This window comes from Nomascus leucogenys, chromosome X, assembly GCF_006542625.1.
Source record: "Nomascus leucogenys isolate Asia chromosome X, Asia_NLE_v1, whole genome shotgun sequence".
NCBI classification, from domain to species: domain Eukaryota; kingdom Metazoa; phylum Chordata; class Mammalia; order Primates; family Hylobatidae; genus Nomascus; species Nomascus leucogenys.
In genome coordinates, this window is record NC_044406.1 from 59,971,138 (window position 1) to 59,988,652 (window position 17,515).

General features: G+C 38.8%; 1 protein-coding gene and 1 pseudogene across 1 annotated transcript in view; both read right to left on the minus strand.

Moving 5' to 3' along the window:
* OPHN1 (oligophrenin 1) overlaps positions 1–17,515 on the minus strand; it is a 385,933-nt gene that overhangs the window by 43,302 nt on the left and 325,116 nt on the right. The window contains exon 19 of the mRNA XM_003272664.4: positions 11,172–11,331. Coding sequence (XP_003272712.1) covers positions 11,172–11,331 — 160 coding nt within the window. The remainder of the gene's footprint in view (positions 1–11,171; positions 11,332–17,515) is intronic.
* LOC115833411 lies at positions 16,288–16,378 on the minus strand (annotated as a pseudogene).

The window sequence follows — 17,515 nt, forward strand, 5'->3', positions numbered from 1 at the left end:
GAGGAAGGAAAGAGAATATGGGCCCAAGATCTCTTAACTCACTGTTGGCAGCCCAATATTAATGAGAAAACTTTCAGAGCTGACAAGGGAGTTAGAATAGGTCCAAGAAAAGAAACCTAGCAAGCTCTACCTAATGCCCCAGTGGCTTCTTGTGTATCCATGAAAAGGACTTATTCTAAGCAGGTTCTGAGAACGGAATAACAACCTACCCTTTTACAATAGCAGAAATAAAACCAGGCATGGTGGCTCAAGCCTGTAACTCCAGCACTTTGGGAGGCTGAGGTGGGAGGATCACATGAGGTCAGGAGTTCAAGACGAGCTTGGCCAACATGGTGAAACCCTGTCTCTACCAAAAATACGAAAATTAGCCAGGAGTGGTGGTGCACACCCATAATCCTGGCTATTTGGGAGGCTGAGGCAGGAGAATCGCCTAAACCTGGGAGATGGAGACTGCAGTGAGCTTAGATCACGCCACTGCACTCCAAACTGGCTGGCAGAAGTGGAGACTCTGTCTCAAAAAAAAAAAAAAAAAAAAAAAAAGAAGCAGAAATAAATCCTAAAGGAATGGGAAACTCATAGCATATGGAGATTTTCTAAAGGGTCAAATACTAGGTGGCACAGGATGCAAAACCAGTTCCTATGCATCTCATGCAATCATTGTGAAAAGGTAGTGAAAAGTGAAAAGGTAGCAGTGATAGAAGGTGGAAATGGTGGTACTAACTGCTGACCCAGAAGACTGACTAAAATGGCTTTGATGGAATAAACTTTTTCCAAGTTCAAGCCATGGGTCAGAGTTAGTTTTAATGGTCAACTCTTCTACAATGTTTACTACATGTCAGGTACATGTCTAAGTGTTTTATGTATATTAACTCATTTATTGATTGTTCACAAGTTCCTTTCTCCGAAAACAAATTCCTTTCTCTGCAAAGACGACTTGGGCTTGAAGGACATGATTGATCAACCAGCGCATTAGGGTAACCACAAAATAAATCCCTCTATCTACCCCTTTCCACAGGATTAAGGGAGGAAAGAATAATTAGAAAGCTGAATGAATGGAAAGCTGAGAAAATTATCACTAGAACTTGACAGGGTATAGGCCTTCCTTTTCCCTCCTCTGAACCACAGCAGTGGTTCTTCTGTAGCTGAAAAATTAAGTAGGAATTCCTAACTCATAGACAGACTAGATCAACTCACTGGGGAGAAGACTAGAAAGAGGATGTGAGGCCAAAGGCTTGGCTGGGAATAAAGAATGTGCATTGTCCAAGGCCACCTGATAGTAAGAAGCAGGGCTATGATATGAACTCAGAAGTGTCTGACTTCAAGGCTAACACTCTTTCCACTATAAACCATAGAAGGAAACATTTTAAGTTTAAAAATAACTCCTCGTGTAGAAACAGTATCAGGCAGAACTTATTTTCCCACCCTCCAAAACTCCAGAAAAAGGACAGACTGATCTGGCTTTCTGTGGACTGGTTAAGAACAATTAGGGCTTCATGGTCTCTGATAGTGACTTCAGAAAAAAAATCCCAGAAGGCGGCCAAAGTAGAGTCTGGGGGCAAACCAGTGCTTATTTTTTTTCTGGGCACATGGTTGGCACTGAGTACCATTCTAAAGGCCTGGTCTTAGAGAACTCAATATCCAAGGAATATTATTTCATTCTGATGGGCCTTGGCTGTTGTTTTCGGTTCTATTCAGGAAGGAGCCCAACTCCTGGAATCCCTCTCCTGAAGGCTTCTGGGAACTAAATCTGGATAATTTGCTGGCCTTTGAGACACTGCCAGGAGAGCGATCACCTCCATTGGGAAGAGGGTTAATGAACTGCTTGCCTGAGTTTGGTCACATACTAACCCCCTTACGGATTCTTCTCTGTCATGTCTTTAGGTGTGAAAGAGAGAAGAAATTTAATATAAGATGGTCATTTCCAATTGCCAAAGGCCAAGAGATCCAGACTCATTCTAACTCTTAGAAATCTTGGCAGAAATGAGCAACTATCCAGATTCTTTCCAGATGTCACTTCAGGGCTGCAAATATCAGATTGTACAAAAAAACATTTTGCCTTTCTATAAATCAAAGCTACAAGACTTGGCCCTGATGAATCCCAGCTTTCCAATTGAGTCTCCATTTACACTCTGGCTAAGGCTATGTTGAGCTTTCTGGGTTCTGGTTATATTAGCAAAAACCATAGTCTTAACTACACTAGAAACAAAGGTGGCAACAGGGTCAAAAGTAATGAGCTCTTAGCATTTGGCACAGACCACATTAAACATCAAGTGTGTCACCGAGTTTCCTTAGAGTATGTAGAGAACTTTGAAAGTATCACGTCTGTTGTTACCAAGAGCCAGCTTTTTATAAAAGGGCTGTCACTAAGGCCGTCTTTGGTCTCAGCAACACATAGTCTTTAAGGCCTTTTTAGATGTAACATTCTAGAATCCTGTCTAGTCCTACTCATCCAATATACTTACGGGAAAAATGATGTCCAAAGAGGGGGAAGTGACTTGCCCAAGGCCCCAAAGCTAGTAGATGGTAGAACTGAGACTAGAATCCAAGAGTTCTAATGCCCAATCGGGTGTCATTTCCCCTAAAAAACAGTACCTCCTGCCTGAAACAGCTGTAGACTTCCATTGATTATATCTAACCGGTCTGTAATCCATGTTCTAATTGTCTGTCCATTCCCCTTCCCAGTTGTCTTGGGAAGAAAATATCAAGGGAGAGAGAAGATAAAGTCAGATCCTGTTAAGGATATCTCTATCTACGCAGCATGGATTGTGAGTTTTCTACTAAGAATGAGATGGCAGATTCCAAGTGCAGTTTCTTTTTAGATCAACTTAAGATGCTTTTAGGTTGGGAAATTAAAGAGTTTCTTTATCATTTAACAACCATAAACAAGGGTGTAACGGCTTCTAAGAAAAGCCTCTTTTGACTACAAAGACTTAGTAGATAGTCTAATACTTTTATTAGTCTAATACTTTTATTAGATACCAAGGTATTAATAAAAGTATTAGGAGGTAATGCCACCACAAAGACAGAGCTCATCTCCTGTCAATACAGCAAAGGGGTGGTGGTATAGGGCAGGGGCAAGTACTAAAATTTAGTGGCCAATGTACTATGTACAAAGTACTTGAAACATTTATCTCATTGACTCCTCCCAACAACTCTATGAAGTAGGTCTAATTATTGGTATCATTTTTTTTTTAATGAGGGAAACAAGGCTCAGGGGACTAAACTGGCTTGTTTAGATGACCACCCAGCTAGTAAAGGATAAAGTTGGGATGTAATCCCTGGGCTGTCTAGTTTAAAGCTATTTTTCCATTCTTTCCATTATTCTCACCTCTAGGGATATCTGAAGAGCTCACGGAGGTAGCCTCAGAGTTCTTGGTAAGGAGTCTTAATCTAAGAAAGTAGCAATGACCCAGCTTTCAGTCTCCAAATCTCAGAGCAAAGAAAACGTCCGCCCAATCTCTCATTGCTCCTCAATTGATTCCTGTTCTCTGAAATTCCTATTAGCCTATCACCAGACTGCTGAAGCTCAGTCTGCTTTAAGTCTAGCTGCCAAAGTACACCTATCTGGCCCTCTGGCACACTGGCCCCAGTCTTACTGTATTATCTAGACTCTGGTGTTCCAACCTGAGACCTCAGGCCACTCAAAGGAGAACAGCAAAGGAAAAAATATATGATACAAGAAAATCGCTGGCCATTGAGGGGAATGGACAATATGACCTTGGAGATATTTTCAAATTCTCAAAAATCTCTGATTCTATATTCTCCCCCACCCACACACACTAGAAGCCTCCAAAAAGAAAATAAAAACAGATATTTGATTTTGATAGTCCATAGAAACTTAACCTCTGTAGCCCTCAGTTTACCTGTAAGTAAATACTACATAAAGTTGTGAGAAATCGAGGAGATGCTTTGCGTCAAATGTATAGCACCATGTCTGACACAGAGCAAGCTGTCAAAAAATGCTATCGTTTTTACTGTGATAACTATTATTACAGCCCCAGCTAGAGAGAGAAAAAGGGAAGGAGTGGATATTTTCACCTCATTCTGAATCATCGGCATAATTCTTAGGATGACCAGAATCAAAAGGGGAATCTTTTCTGCTCTCTGAATGTTGGGGCAAACCTCAGATCACAACTGCATCCTACATTTATCACCCTATCTCATTGGGTTTGGACATGCTTATTCACCTCAAACAGGGCCTGACTTCACTTCAAAGCTATAAATAACTGGGCATTTGAAGAATGTGTGAAGATCTCCACTTAGCCAAGGTGGAAAACTTGAAGCTACGTTTTCAAAGATTCATTGTAACTAATAAATACATCTGAAATCTCCCATCTGAAATCTCCCAATCTTAATAATTCTCTGCTCAAAGATATTTTTTCTCCAGGTTACATTTTGATCTTAATATTCACACTTAAAGATATTTTTTCTCCAGATTCAATTGAGAATGTTTGCCAAATTCCAAGCTAAATACATATTAGATTCACATGTACAGACTAATGAAAATATCCTTACATGTACAGATAATAAAAATGTTATTTTCAATAACTTTTAGCTTAACCTTATCATTTCAGAAATTAAATGTGAAGAAGTAGAGTCTTGGCTTAATTAGATTCTCTCTCTTTACACATACCGACAACCCCCCCACCGTGTGTGTGTGTGTGTGTGTGTGTGTTTGTGTGTGTGTGTATAGGTAGGTAGATATAGAGATACATTCTAAAATACAAATGTATAAAATATAAATCTATACAGTAAAATCTATAGAGTATAACTATATATTTACATTTACTTATATTTTAAAATATCTATCTATCTATCTTATTCCAGAAATCAGTTGGAGGGACACACTCATCTGTTCTCTTGCTACCCTCTGGTGGCAGACTGAAATTCACAAACACCACCTTTTAGAGAAAGGAGAGACAGACCAGGACTAGAAGGGTCTGTTTCCTCTAGGTTGCTAGACTGGGTGTCTGAAAAGTATATAAATCAGAGCCATTTCTTAACAGGGTCTCTTGTTTGCCTTCTCAAATCCATTACATTGCTACGACATGGGCTTTTTTCCTGGATGAGGTCTCATTTGGCCGTTTGGGAACATAGGCAACACTGGAGTTCCCACAAACTCCACAATGAGAATAACCCAGCTTTCTCCGGCCAGTTTATAGGAAGAACTGCCTTCAACCATCCATGTCTGCAGAAAAGACTATACCATTCAGTCTTACATTTCCCTGAACCATATCTCTTAAGCGGTAAGACTAAAATCCATTTTGATATATACCGATAATAGATTTTCTAATTATCTCAAAAATAATCAACTATTCTCCCAGAAAACTATACTTAACACAGTTAGGCAAGATCCTTCCTGTATGATTAAAAAGCAGATGCCCACCCACTAAAAAGGAAAGACTGGAAATAAGGAGGGAACTCAAGAATAGCTAGAACAGCTAAGTCAACATCAATGATGCAAAGAGAAGCACAGCTCACATCTCAATAAAACAGGTCCCCCTTTCCCTGAGGGGCAGCCTTAACCTGATAGACCTAAATTTAAGTCTCAGCTTTGCCACTTACTACACTCAATGCCTCCATTTCCTAATCTCGGAAATGGAAATAAAATCCATCATTCACAGAGTTAGAAAAAGGACTAAACGAGCTAGAAATACGCTGTCCCACACTGATTCCATGTTCACTGAATACAAATCTAAGTCCACCGGGGCAGAACCACTGCTTTCTAGCTCTTTGAGAGTGGTCTTGGGAGCAATAAAGGAGGAAAACGGCTGATGCCAGGTTGTGTAGGTGAGAAAATGAGTTTGCAAAGCACAAGTTAGACAACTGGTAAAAGTTTGTGGCTGGTATCCGTGTTCTTTTATAAACTAGTTGGGAAGAACTGTGGGGGAGAGCTGATGTTCCAAACAGTAGACAAGCAGGAATGGAGCTGCAGAAATGCAAACCTGTTACCACTACCGTGGCATGCGAAAAGAGGCTTCACATAAAATGAAAAGCTTGGACCTGAAGGTCTTTAGGGCCCCTTTCCAGTTCTAAAATTCAAATGGATCTACCCTATATTTTGTCCCCTTAGGTGAAATAGCTCTGTCCTCAAAACTAAATTGCTAAGAACTGCCTTCAGAGATGACCTCTCTCTTCCCCACTAATTCCCGGCAGCTCCCCAAAACAAAATGTTCAGAAAACAGAAGTCAACCTTCCTCTGTCAGTCCAAATTACCTCTATGCCTCAAGCCAACAACATCAGGTTCAAGCACCCTGATACATACTGCTAAGTGAGATGGGAAGAGAGAGAACTTCAGAATAATTGGCAATGTTGTTCTAGGGAATCAGTGTAGAGGTAGATCTTCTCCTATTATTTACCTACTTTCTAACTTAAAAAAGAAAAAATTTAGAAAAGATCATTCAAGTTGTTAAAAAAAAATTTAAGAAAGACTTAGTAATAGACTCCTTTAAGCATCAACTCTTCTGATTCACTTACATTGTATTTACAGACCCTGGATGCTCTTAAAAGAGAGACTGAAAGAAAGGAATAACAAAGAAACTTAAAACCAATGTGTTTAAGCCCTTTTCTATTAAAGAGCAAGTGTAAATGGAAAAAACACATTACTGAAATTATAATATATTTCAACTGAAAAATCATACCTCATTAACTGAACAACTTGGCAGGAACATATAATCCCTGATATGTGTGAAGCGGCATCAGCCCTCACACGTATTATCTCTTTTAATCCCACAACCACCGTGTGAGGTTACACCTCCATAAGGTCTAGAATTTCTGGAACATTCTCACCCACATATCGTTCTGCTATTTTTCAAAAAAGGGAACTTGATAAGTATTTAATAAACTGGGATTTCATTTCATATCTCCATGTAAGATGTTTCATTTGAAATACATTCATAAATCTGAAAAGATCCTTGGTTACCATGGCTTTGTTTGGAAAACATGGTCAGCGTACATCTCTGGTATCACACAAAGGTCAGAACTTCGACTACTTAACACATATTAACAGGTTACAACAGTGTGAAAACCTCACTTAACAGCTGACCACTAGTTAATAGAAATGGCCTCCTATTATATCCTGGGAATAAGAGATAACTAGCATTTAATTGCTTTTCAAATCATGCCACATAATATGCTTTGGACATAGCAAAATCACACTTTTATGAACTAGATTGGGATTGAGGTCATTTGCCAACCAACACATTTTCTAATAAAATTTAAGTTGGCATTTGCCCCTAAAAAATGCATAGAATAAAAACAAAAGAAAAATTATTTGTTATACTAATGATGAGATGCTGTGTCACTCCTTTATCCACTTATAAATGAATTAGGACATTTAAAATACAATGAATCATCATATAATGAATGTTCAGAATATGCTTCCAAGGCTCCCTACTGCCTTCAGGATAAAGACCAAACTCCTTAGCCAGGCATACAAGACCCATGATCTGACCACCAAATGCTAGGATTAGAAAATTATTTTCTATCAAAAATCTTCACTATGTGGATGACCCTTCAGCAACTCTTGCCTCAAAGTTCCTTAGCTCTCTCATCTATAATGACCCTCACCTTCACTTACTTCAGGTACCCATTTGCAAAACACATAACAAAGATCTAGAGGTGATAAAGTATACATTTGAACTGCCTGATTTCAAATTTGAGCTCCAACATTTACTTACTCCATGACCCTGGAAAAGTCACTTAACTTCTCTGTACCTTGGTTTCTTCTTAGGTGAAATGAGGTGTAAATGTGCTAATATATGTAAAATGCTTTAAATAATTTTTTTCAAATATTAATTAACGTCCCTATAAAGTTTTGTGTGGACATGTTTTCATTTCTTTGGGATAAATGCCCAGGAGTGTAAATGATGGATCTGATCAGCAGTTGGTATTGCCACTATACTTTTTTTAATGTTACCTATTCTAATAGGTGTGTAGAGATCTCTCATCATGGTCTTAATTTGTATTTCCCTAATGGCTAGTGATCTTGAACATCTTTTCATATACTTAATTGCCACGCATACGTCATGTTCATGTCTTTTGCCCACTTTCTAATTAGATTGAATTTTTGTGCTGTTGAGCTTTGAGAGTTCTTTGTATAGTCTAGATACTAATCCTTTGTCAGATACGTGGTTTGCAAATATTTTCTCCAAATCTCGGTAGCTTTTTTTTCCATCTTATTAATAGGGTCATTCACAGAGCAAAAATTTTTAATTTTCATGAAGTCAATTTATTGATTTTTTTCTTTAACGGATTATGCTTTTGGTGTCATGTCTCCTCAATAAGTCCTAGGCTCCAACAGTTTTCTATATTATCTTCTACAAGTTTTAGTTTTATGATTTGTATGTAAATGTATGATCCTTTTTGAGCTCATTTTTATAGAAAATGAGAGGTTTAGGTTGAGGTTCACTTTCATTACCTATACAGCTGCAATTGCTCCAATACAATTCATTGAAATGACTACCCTCTCTCCCTTGAAATGCTTTTGTACCTTCATGAAAAATAATCAGGCCATACTCTGTAGGGCTATTTGTGGATTCTCTATTCTGTTCTATTTGTTTATGTAAGAAGTAGACAAGAGGACTTATCGAGTTACCTCTGCCAATTGTACACTGTCTTGATTACTGAAGCAATACAGTAAGCATTAATATTATTAATACCTACCTCCAGTTTATTCTTTTTCAAAATTGTATTAGCCCTTACAGTTCCTTTCCATTTCTACATATATGTTAGTATTATCTTGTTTTTATCTACAAAAACTCTTGCTGGGATTTTGATATTGATTACCTTAAACTTATAATTTTTAGAGAATTGACATCCTTACCATGTTGAGTCTTCCACTTCATGAACACGGTATGTATCTCAATTTATCTAGATTTTCTTTGACTTCCTTCATATTCTCCACATTGCAGCCAGAGTAAGCCTGTTAAGCCTAAATCAAATCCTGTCACTCTCATGCTCAAAACCCCCCTTCTATCTTACCCAGGCAGAGCAAATCTAAAATTGTTCCAGTGGATTATAAGGCTCCACTACAAGATCTAGTCTGTCCCTCTCCATTTTCTCTTCCAGCCCATCTTTTTCTATTTCATCTTTTGCTTAATCCACTCTAGTTAGTCTGGCCTCCTTGTTGTATCGTGAATATGACAAGCACACTTCTGCCTCTGGGATTTTGCACTTACCATTTCCTCAGCCTAGAATCCTTTCTCTCTGAATAGGTGAATGAATCATTCCTCTACTCCCTATCAATCTCTGCTGAAAGGTCATCTTCTCTGTGAGGCCCTCCTCATTTCCTTATTTTCTCCTTTCTTATCTGTATTTAAAATTGCAAAACCACTTTCCAACCCTTCCTATTTCCCTTCTCTGCTTTTCTCCTTAATGCTCATTACAATCTAAAATATTATATACTTTACTTACTTTGAATACTGCTTGTTTACTTTTTCTAAATATAAACTCTATGAAGATGATATCTAGAGTTCCTAAAACAGTACATCATAAAGTGGGTACTCGACACATATTTGTTGGATGAATCAATCGATTTATCAATTTATCACATCTGGGCTCTAGAACAGGGGTCAGCAAATTACAGCCCACAGGCCTGTTTCCCATTTTGTAAATAGAATTTTACTAGAACACATCCACAACTATCTGTTTCCATATTGTCTACGGCTGTTTTCTCACTACAATGGCAAAGCTAAGTAGTTGTGACAGAGATCCATGACCTGCAAAGGCTTAAGTATTTATTATATGGTCCTTTAAGGAAAAGCTTTCTAATCCCTGCTTTAGATTCACATAGTCAACTGCTCGCCAGGCATTGCTCTCTGGATGTCTTTCAGAAATCTCAAATGTGACCTGTCCCAAACTGAACTTTTCTCTATCTCCCTCAAACTTTCCCATTCTGAATTTCTTATATGTATGAAGGACAGCCCCATCCACCCAGTCAGCCAAGTCAGAAAATCAGGATTCAGAAATCTCCCTCTCCCACATCCTTGGTGACTTCCAGTCACCAAGTCCTGCTGCTTTTGCCTCCCCGTCCTTCTTTATTGAATTATGCTTTTCCCTAGGATGGCACTAGCTGCTATGAAGCTTATACCCCAGTGTGTAGGGCCATCTGTTGCAAGTGTACAAGAATTTGTCAATAAATATTTGTCTTAACCTCATTCTGGGCATTATTTTCTGACTCTACTTTTGTTTTTACCTTTTGTACTTGACCTGATTATAAAGTATGATGCCTTATATTTTATGTGCAATATAAAATATGCTACCATATATACTTTTGGAATGAGATGGGGTTCAAATAAGTATAAGTATTGATTTATTTTTAGTTTTGATGGAGTTCAGGACCTGCTATCCCAAAATGTGGCACCTTGGCATTGGTGGAAACAGCAGAAGCAAGAAGGTTTCTCTACCTTCTCCCCTGGAGCAGGCCATAAAAGAATTCTCTGACCTTCCTCTGAAGTAGGTCATTCCAGATGTACTCTCCCTATAACTGGAGGAAAAGAACATCCCTATCCTCGAAGACACAGAAACACCAAGAAGAATCTGAACAAACAAGCCTTGCTAAGATCCCCCTAAGTTTATTACCATTAGATCATATCCTTCTGTCTTCTAATCACTAATCTTCATAACGATCCATTTCATCAAACTTAGTATAAAAAATGCAAGCGTTTATCTGCTTCTTTGGGTCTTCATTTCTAAAGGTTCTTGTGCCATGTAAAACTTATTAAATAAATTTGTATGCTTTTCTCTTGTTAATCAGTCTTTTGTTATAGGGGTCTCAGCCATGAAACTGGCAATGGGTGAGAACATAAATGTCTTCTCCCCTACAGTTTCATTGTATATAGACCGTTTTTATACTATCATTTTCCTATTTACCTATCTGTCTCCATACTACACATTGTTAACACCTTAAAGGCACAGACAGTGACTCTTTCTTCTTCATTACCCCCAGTATTTAGCATGGTGTCTGAAAATAATATAGTTATAAGCTTAAGCAATGTTTGCTGAATAAATGAATTTCCCAGGGTCAGAGTTGCCATTAAATGTCATTGTGTCATAATGGGATTTCCTTTCACTGTCAACGTGAGCCAAGGAGGAAGACACAGCACAAAAAGGCAGTTGGGGGAAAGTGTCACGTGTTTGGAAGAGAGGTAGTGAGAATAGAAAATGCATACCTTGCCAAAGTGCTCGATTAGTATTTCCACCACAATGTTCTGGAATTTGATGTTCATCATGGCGGCCACAGTGTCCTCCTGAGCTCTCATCAGGGTGGGCCCAAAGATCACTCCCATGTTGGAGGGGGTCATAAGATTCTCTTTGCTGTGCTCACACACACTGCCAGAAGAAAAGGGGCAAGATTAACAAAATTTGCTCCAGTATCCCCTTACAACCAAGACTGTTTTAGGTGCTATAGAGGGTAAGAGAAAAGAAAATGTAGAAGGAAAGGAGCAGCCTAAAGTATGTATCGGAAGGCAAGATTACGAAGGAAACAATCGGCAAAGAATACAAGATAGTATAAAACTAGGAATCAAAGTGGTTAGACATAGCTAACCTAGCTAACAGCATTGAAGGAATTAAGAGACAGACGGGGATGTGGGGAGGGACTATAGCTAGTGGGATACTATTTGGAGAGGCAGGAGGGAAGCAAGAGGACATTCAAAGCAAGAGGAACAGCCCATATAAGTACAAAGCATGTACAAAGAACCACAAAGCACATTGAGAGAATGCCTACTAGTCTCTTACATCAGCCCCTTCCCGACCCCCGTCAGAGAAGCAAAAACCTGAAAGAGCTGAAAGGGATCATTAAGATTTGCCCTTGATCATCTTCCTTATTTTACAGATGAAAAAACATAGGCCCAAAGAAGGAAAGGAATTTGCTCAAAGTCAGAGTCAATTAGCTGTAGAGTAGAACGTGCAATCCCAGATTTTCTGATCCCTAGTCACTTTCATTGCTTAAATTCCCTTTAGTGCTTCCTACTTTGGGATGGGGCCAATTCTCTTCAAAGTGACAAATGAGGCCTTCCATAACTTGAGTAACTTGACCCCTATTTCCAATCCCTACTCACTGCTTAGGCTCTGAAGCTGGGTTTGAATCCCAACACAGCCACTTACCAGCTGCGCAACAGTGAGTTCACTCACTCTAACCTCTCTGAACTTCAGTTTTCCCACCTGGGAAAATAGCACCCACTTCAGAGAGTGGTTGAATAAATAAAGATAAATTGCTTCAGCATGGTACCTGGCACCCTGGGAAGTATCTGTTGTTATTATTACCTCTCCAGGAGCCTTCAGGTACTGCTGACCTCTGACACTCTTGTTATACTAAACTGCTTAGATTGTTTCAGACCCCCAAACCTCTCTGCTCATTTCATTCTCTCTACCTGGAACATCCCCCTCTCCCTACATCTACAAAATGTCTATCTATCCTTGGAGATGCACATAACGTTACATCTCCTTCAGGGAGACCAGAGCCCACTGTGCTCATCTTAACTAAAACCACTGGCAAGCAGAGTAAGTTGCAATTTTCTGTTTACTTATCTGCCTCTCCTACTAAATGATAAACAACTTCCAAGTGTGTGTGCCTGCCACACAGCAGGTACTAATGAATTATTTGTAAAGGAATTGAGCTCCCTAGTGCTGTTTCAAACAGTCCTGGAGCCAGCCAAGTAAAAGGCAAGAATCTCTTTTGGTCAGTTTGGCTGTAGGAACAGCCCAACTGACTACCCAAAACACTCACTCTCCACACCTACCAAGACTAAGGCCCAGAAGAGAATGGCAGGTTCTTAACACTGAGTGGGTAATTGAGGTGGACAGAATCCTTAGACAAATCTTAATGTGAAGTCTGTTAAGCCCTAGACAAAGGCTGAGTACCATTCCGATGGAAATGAACAGCAACCAGTCATAGCTTTTGATATTGCTGGGCTGGTGATGTGTTCCTTTTAACAGTTTCAATACCCCTGCAATTAATCTTTATTCTTTAGTGACGGAAGTTTTTTCAGATATTAAAATGGAAAAGTATCTCCATGCTAAGACCAAGTGACCCTAAAAGGCTAAACCACAAGGACACTTGTGTATCTCCTTTTGTGAGCTTTGAAAGGAAGTGATCTTGTTCAGTGTCCCAGCAGCTCACAGAATCATCACAACTCCAAAAAGCAGAGTATTTTAGCTTTGAAGCCTAGGTTTACCAAGAGCAAAGCACTTGGCAAGGTCATATGGCAAGGCAGAGATTCAAGCCCATATTTGTTGCTCCCCAAGTCTTATAGTCATCCCATTGCATCCCACTGCCTGCTTGTCTAACTTTTCTGGAGAAATCAAAACTCATATGTGAGCTCTTCTAAGCTAAAGCCACCTTCTGATTCTCTGAGGGAGTTACTTGGCATCCCATTTAGGGTACTCTTCCTTCTTGGCCTTCTTATGAGATTTGGAAGTTCACCTATTCTTTGGAGAAATTGCTTTGCATTTAGCGTCTCTCTTTTTATTATATATTTTGAAAACCAGTATGGGGGATAAGTAACATCCCAAATTGTGGGTTAACAAGATGAATGAAACCAAAAACAAGAGTATGTGATGTTATTTGACAGCAAAGGAATCTTGAACTCTCTAGTCCACTGAGGTTGGTTGGGAGAAGTCTCCAGTACAGAATAAAATGATTCTGATTGCATGTTTTAGATTAGAGGTCAGAAATTTAAATATCTAGAGGTGCAAGGCAGGTAACTTACATGAGAGAAATGGGCCTGGTGAGAAGTGGCTGCCACATTTAAACAAGCAAACATTCTTTAGACCACCATTTTCCCACCACTCACTTAGAGACATACCATCAACAGAATTACTTCTAGTTTTAAGAAAGGGAAATTCCTAGGTCACATCTAATGTAACTCTAATACAAAGTTTGTTAAAACACTTGGGAGTGGTGGGGGCTATGGCAAATTAGAAGCTTGTGCCCATTCCAAAGCAAGAAACCATTACTCAACCCCAACTGATTGCTGCCACGTGGGCATGCAGATCCAGTGTGCTAACATCCTCTTTTTTTCCTGAGATGTATACTTTGATATGAACTATCTGGATTTTTTAAATGTTTAAGCCAAATCACTTTTTTCCCAAAACACTGCAGGACAAATAAAATATATTTGTGGCCTGGACCTTGTCAATAGATTGCCATACTGAGACCTCTGGCAGAATGAGAGGCTATCTGTATGAACTTTTAGGTCTCGCCCAGCTTTAGCACCCAATAATTCTAAGAACTGTATGCCCTCTGACTCCTAAACAAGGAAGCTACCTTCAATATTTTTGGTTCTTTTACTAAAGTACTGTGCCTCTGGGCCTATCTTTTTCCATCCTTAGGTATCTGTTCCCTCATCTGTAAAATGAAGTTATTAGGTGATCCAAGGGGACTTCCAGCTCTGACAATTAAGTGAATCTCAGAAAGTAGTGCTCTCGAAAATAATTGGGGGCAAAGACAACCACACACTGTGCGTCCCCTGTTAGAAGAACATAGAACCATCTATTAAGTATGCTTGCGTTTCCCACCCTATACAGACATACATACAAGCACACACACACACACACACACACACACACACACACATATACACACACACACACCCCAGAAACACAAAACTAAAAAGGAAGCAGAAATCTGAACACAGAATAATGGATATTATTACATTATTACTCATTTCTTTTTAGATGTGATAATGTTATGTTTATAAACAGTTCTCATCTTTTCAACACACAAACTGAAATATTTATGGATGAAATAATATGATGTCTTAGATTTGATTCAAAATAACATGGGAGGAGGGGAAATGGGTGGGGAAATCAATGAAACATGTTGGTTACAGCTGAAGGAGGGGTGATGGACACATAATACTTCCCTATACTGTTTCTTCTATTTTCATATATACTTGAAATCTTGCATAATAAAAAATACTTCAAAAGGAAAAGACAATAGTGCAGGGGAGAGTGAGTCAGTGTCACAAGCGAACAGGTCCCTATCCCCAAGAATGGTGCCTTTATTTTTATTTTTATTTTTTTATTTATTTATTTTTGAGATGGAATCTCACTCTGTTGCCCAGGCTGGAGTGCAGTGGCGCCATCTTGGCTCACTGCAACCTCCGCCTCCCGGGTTCATGCCATTCTCCTGCCTCAGCCTCCCGAGTAGCTGGGACTACAGGTGCCCACCACCACGCCAGGCTAATTTTTTGTATTTTTAGTAGAGACGGGGTTTCACCGTGTTAGCCAGGATGGTCTTGATCTCCTGACCTCGTGATCCGCCCACCTTGGCCTCCCAAAGTGCTGGGATTACAGGCATGAGCCACTATGCCCGGCCAAATGGTGCCTTTTTTTTTTTAAGGGCTGACAGTTTTGGCTTCCTCCACTGGTGTTATATTATCTGTCATTTACTTTAAATACTTCAACAAAGTCCAGACGATGTCATGAATTTCATCAGTCATCAGTTATGAGCACAACATTATTTATGTACCACTAAGAAAGAAAAGTAATTTCATTGTCATATCATCATGTAATATTTTTGAAGACATTTTAAATAGAAAATAAACTCAACAATGAACATAATTTAACTTAAGTGACTACAATATGAGCAGTTCATGCATGTGGAGGCCACGATAATTACATCAAACTGCTGCCTGACAAGTGTAATTTTAAGAAACCATTGATTTTCAGATGTGTACAGAATTCAGATTACAATTTGAGAAAAAGTGTTATTAGAACTGATGAAATTTGGTTTATGTGCTTGTTAGTTTTCATGTATACTCTAAAACATATTAGTTATGATTGTAGTATTCTAATTGTGAATACACACATACTCTAGGGGTGATTAATGAGTATTTAAAAGACTCAGGTAAAAGCCAGAGGGGCTCCTATAAGTTTCAGCTAACATTATCTCCAACCAACACCAAAGGCTTTGTTAATGAGCATAACATAAAGTAAAAATGAATTATCATTGCCTAGATGTATTAAAGACATATGGACTAGCTGAAAATATTGTACTGACACTCCCAGCCTTGCATTGACAGAGTAGAAAAATATAGCAATGGTTAATCTTAATATCAGTAAGGTGAATCAACCAATCTTATGCATCTTCAGATGTGATGCAGCATCTGATTTGTTCCAGCCAACAAATAGTCAGCTTGAATCCATCTAGCCTTTAGATATAACTTCTACTTTACAAAACATACAAGAAGTAGAGGAATTAGCTGAAATATACGACAAAGAAGAAAGCAGACAAAACTAGGAAGTCACATTCTACAGGACAATTGGTCTTCTCTTGATGGTAAAACAGTATCATTTAAAAAAGGCACTGGGCAGGGGCCATGCTAATCTTCTTTGTATCGTTCCAATTTTAGTGTATGTACTGCCAAAACACTCCTCAACAAATGCAAAAGAACAGAAATCATAACAAACAGTCTCTCAGACCACAGTGCAATCAAATTAGAACTCAGGATTAACAAACTCACTCAAAACCATACAACTACATGGAAACTGAACAGCCTGCTCCTGAGTGACTACTGGGTAAATAACGAAATTAAGGCAGAAATAAATAAGTCCTTCGAAAACAATGAGAACAAAGACACAAAATTCCAGAATCTCTGGGACACAGCTAAAGCAGTATTCACAGGGAAATTTATAGCATTAAATGTCCACAGGAGAAAGCAGGAAAGACATAAAATCGAAACACTAACATCACAATTAAAAGAACTAGAGAAGCAAGAGGAAACAAACTGAAAAGCTAGCAGAACACAAGAAATAACTAAGATCAGAGCAGAACTGAAAAAGATAGAGACACGAAAAATGCATTAAAAAAAATCAATGAATCCAGGAGCTGGTTTTTGAAAAGATTAGCTAAACAGATAGACTGTTAGCCAGACTAATAAAGAAGAAAAGAGAGAAAAATCATATAGACACAATAAAAAATGATAAAGGGGATATCACCACTGATACCACAGAAATACAAACTACCATCGGAGAATACTATAAATACCTCTACACGAATAAACTAGAAAATCTAGAAGAAATGGATACATTCCTAGACACCTACACCCTCCCAAGACTAAACCAGGAAGAAGTTGTATCCCCGAATAGACCAATAACAAGTTCTGAAATTGAGGCAGAAATTGATAGCCTACCAACCAAAAAAAAGCCCAGGACCAGACGGATTCACAATCGAGTTCTACCAGAGGTACAAAGAGGAGCTGCTACCATTCCTTCCAAAACTATTCCAAACAATAGAAAAAGAGGGAATCCTCCCTAACTCATTTTGTGAGGCCAGAATCATTCTGATACCAAAACCTGGCAGAAGACACAACAACAACAAAAAATTTCAGGCCAATATCCCTGATGAATATTGATGCGAAAATCCTCAATAAAATACTGGCAAACCGAATCCTGCAGCACATCAAAAAGCTTATCCAGCATGATCAAGTTGGCTTCATCCCTGGGATGCAAGGGTGGTTCAACATATGCAAATCAATAAATGTAATCCATCACATAAACAGAACCAATG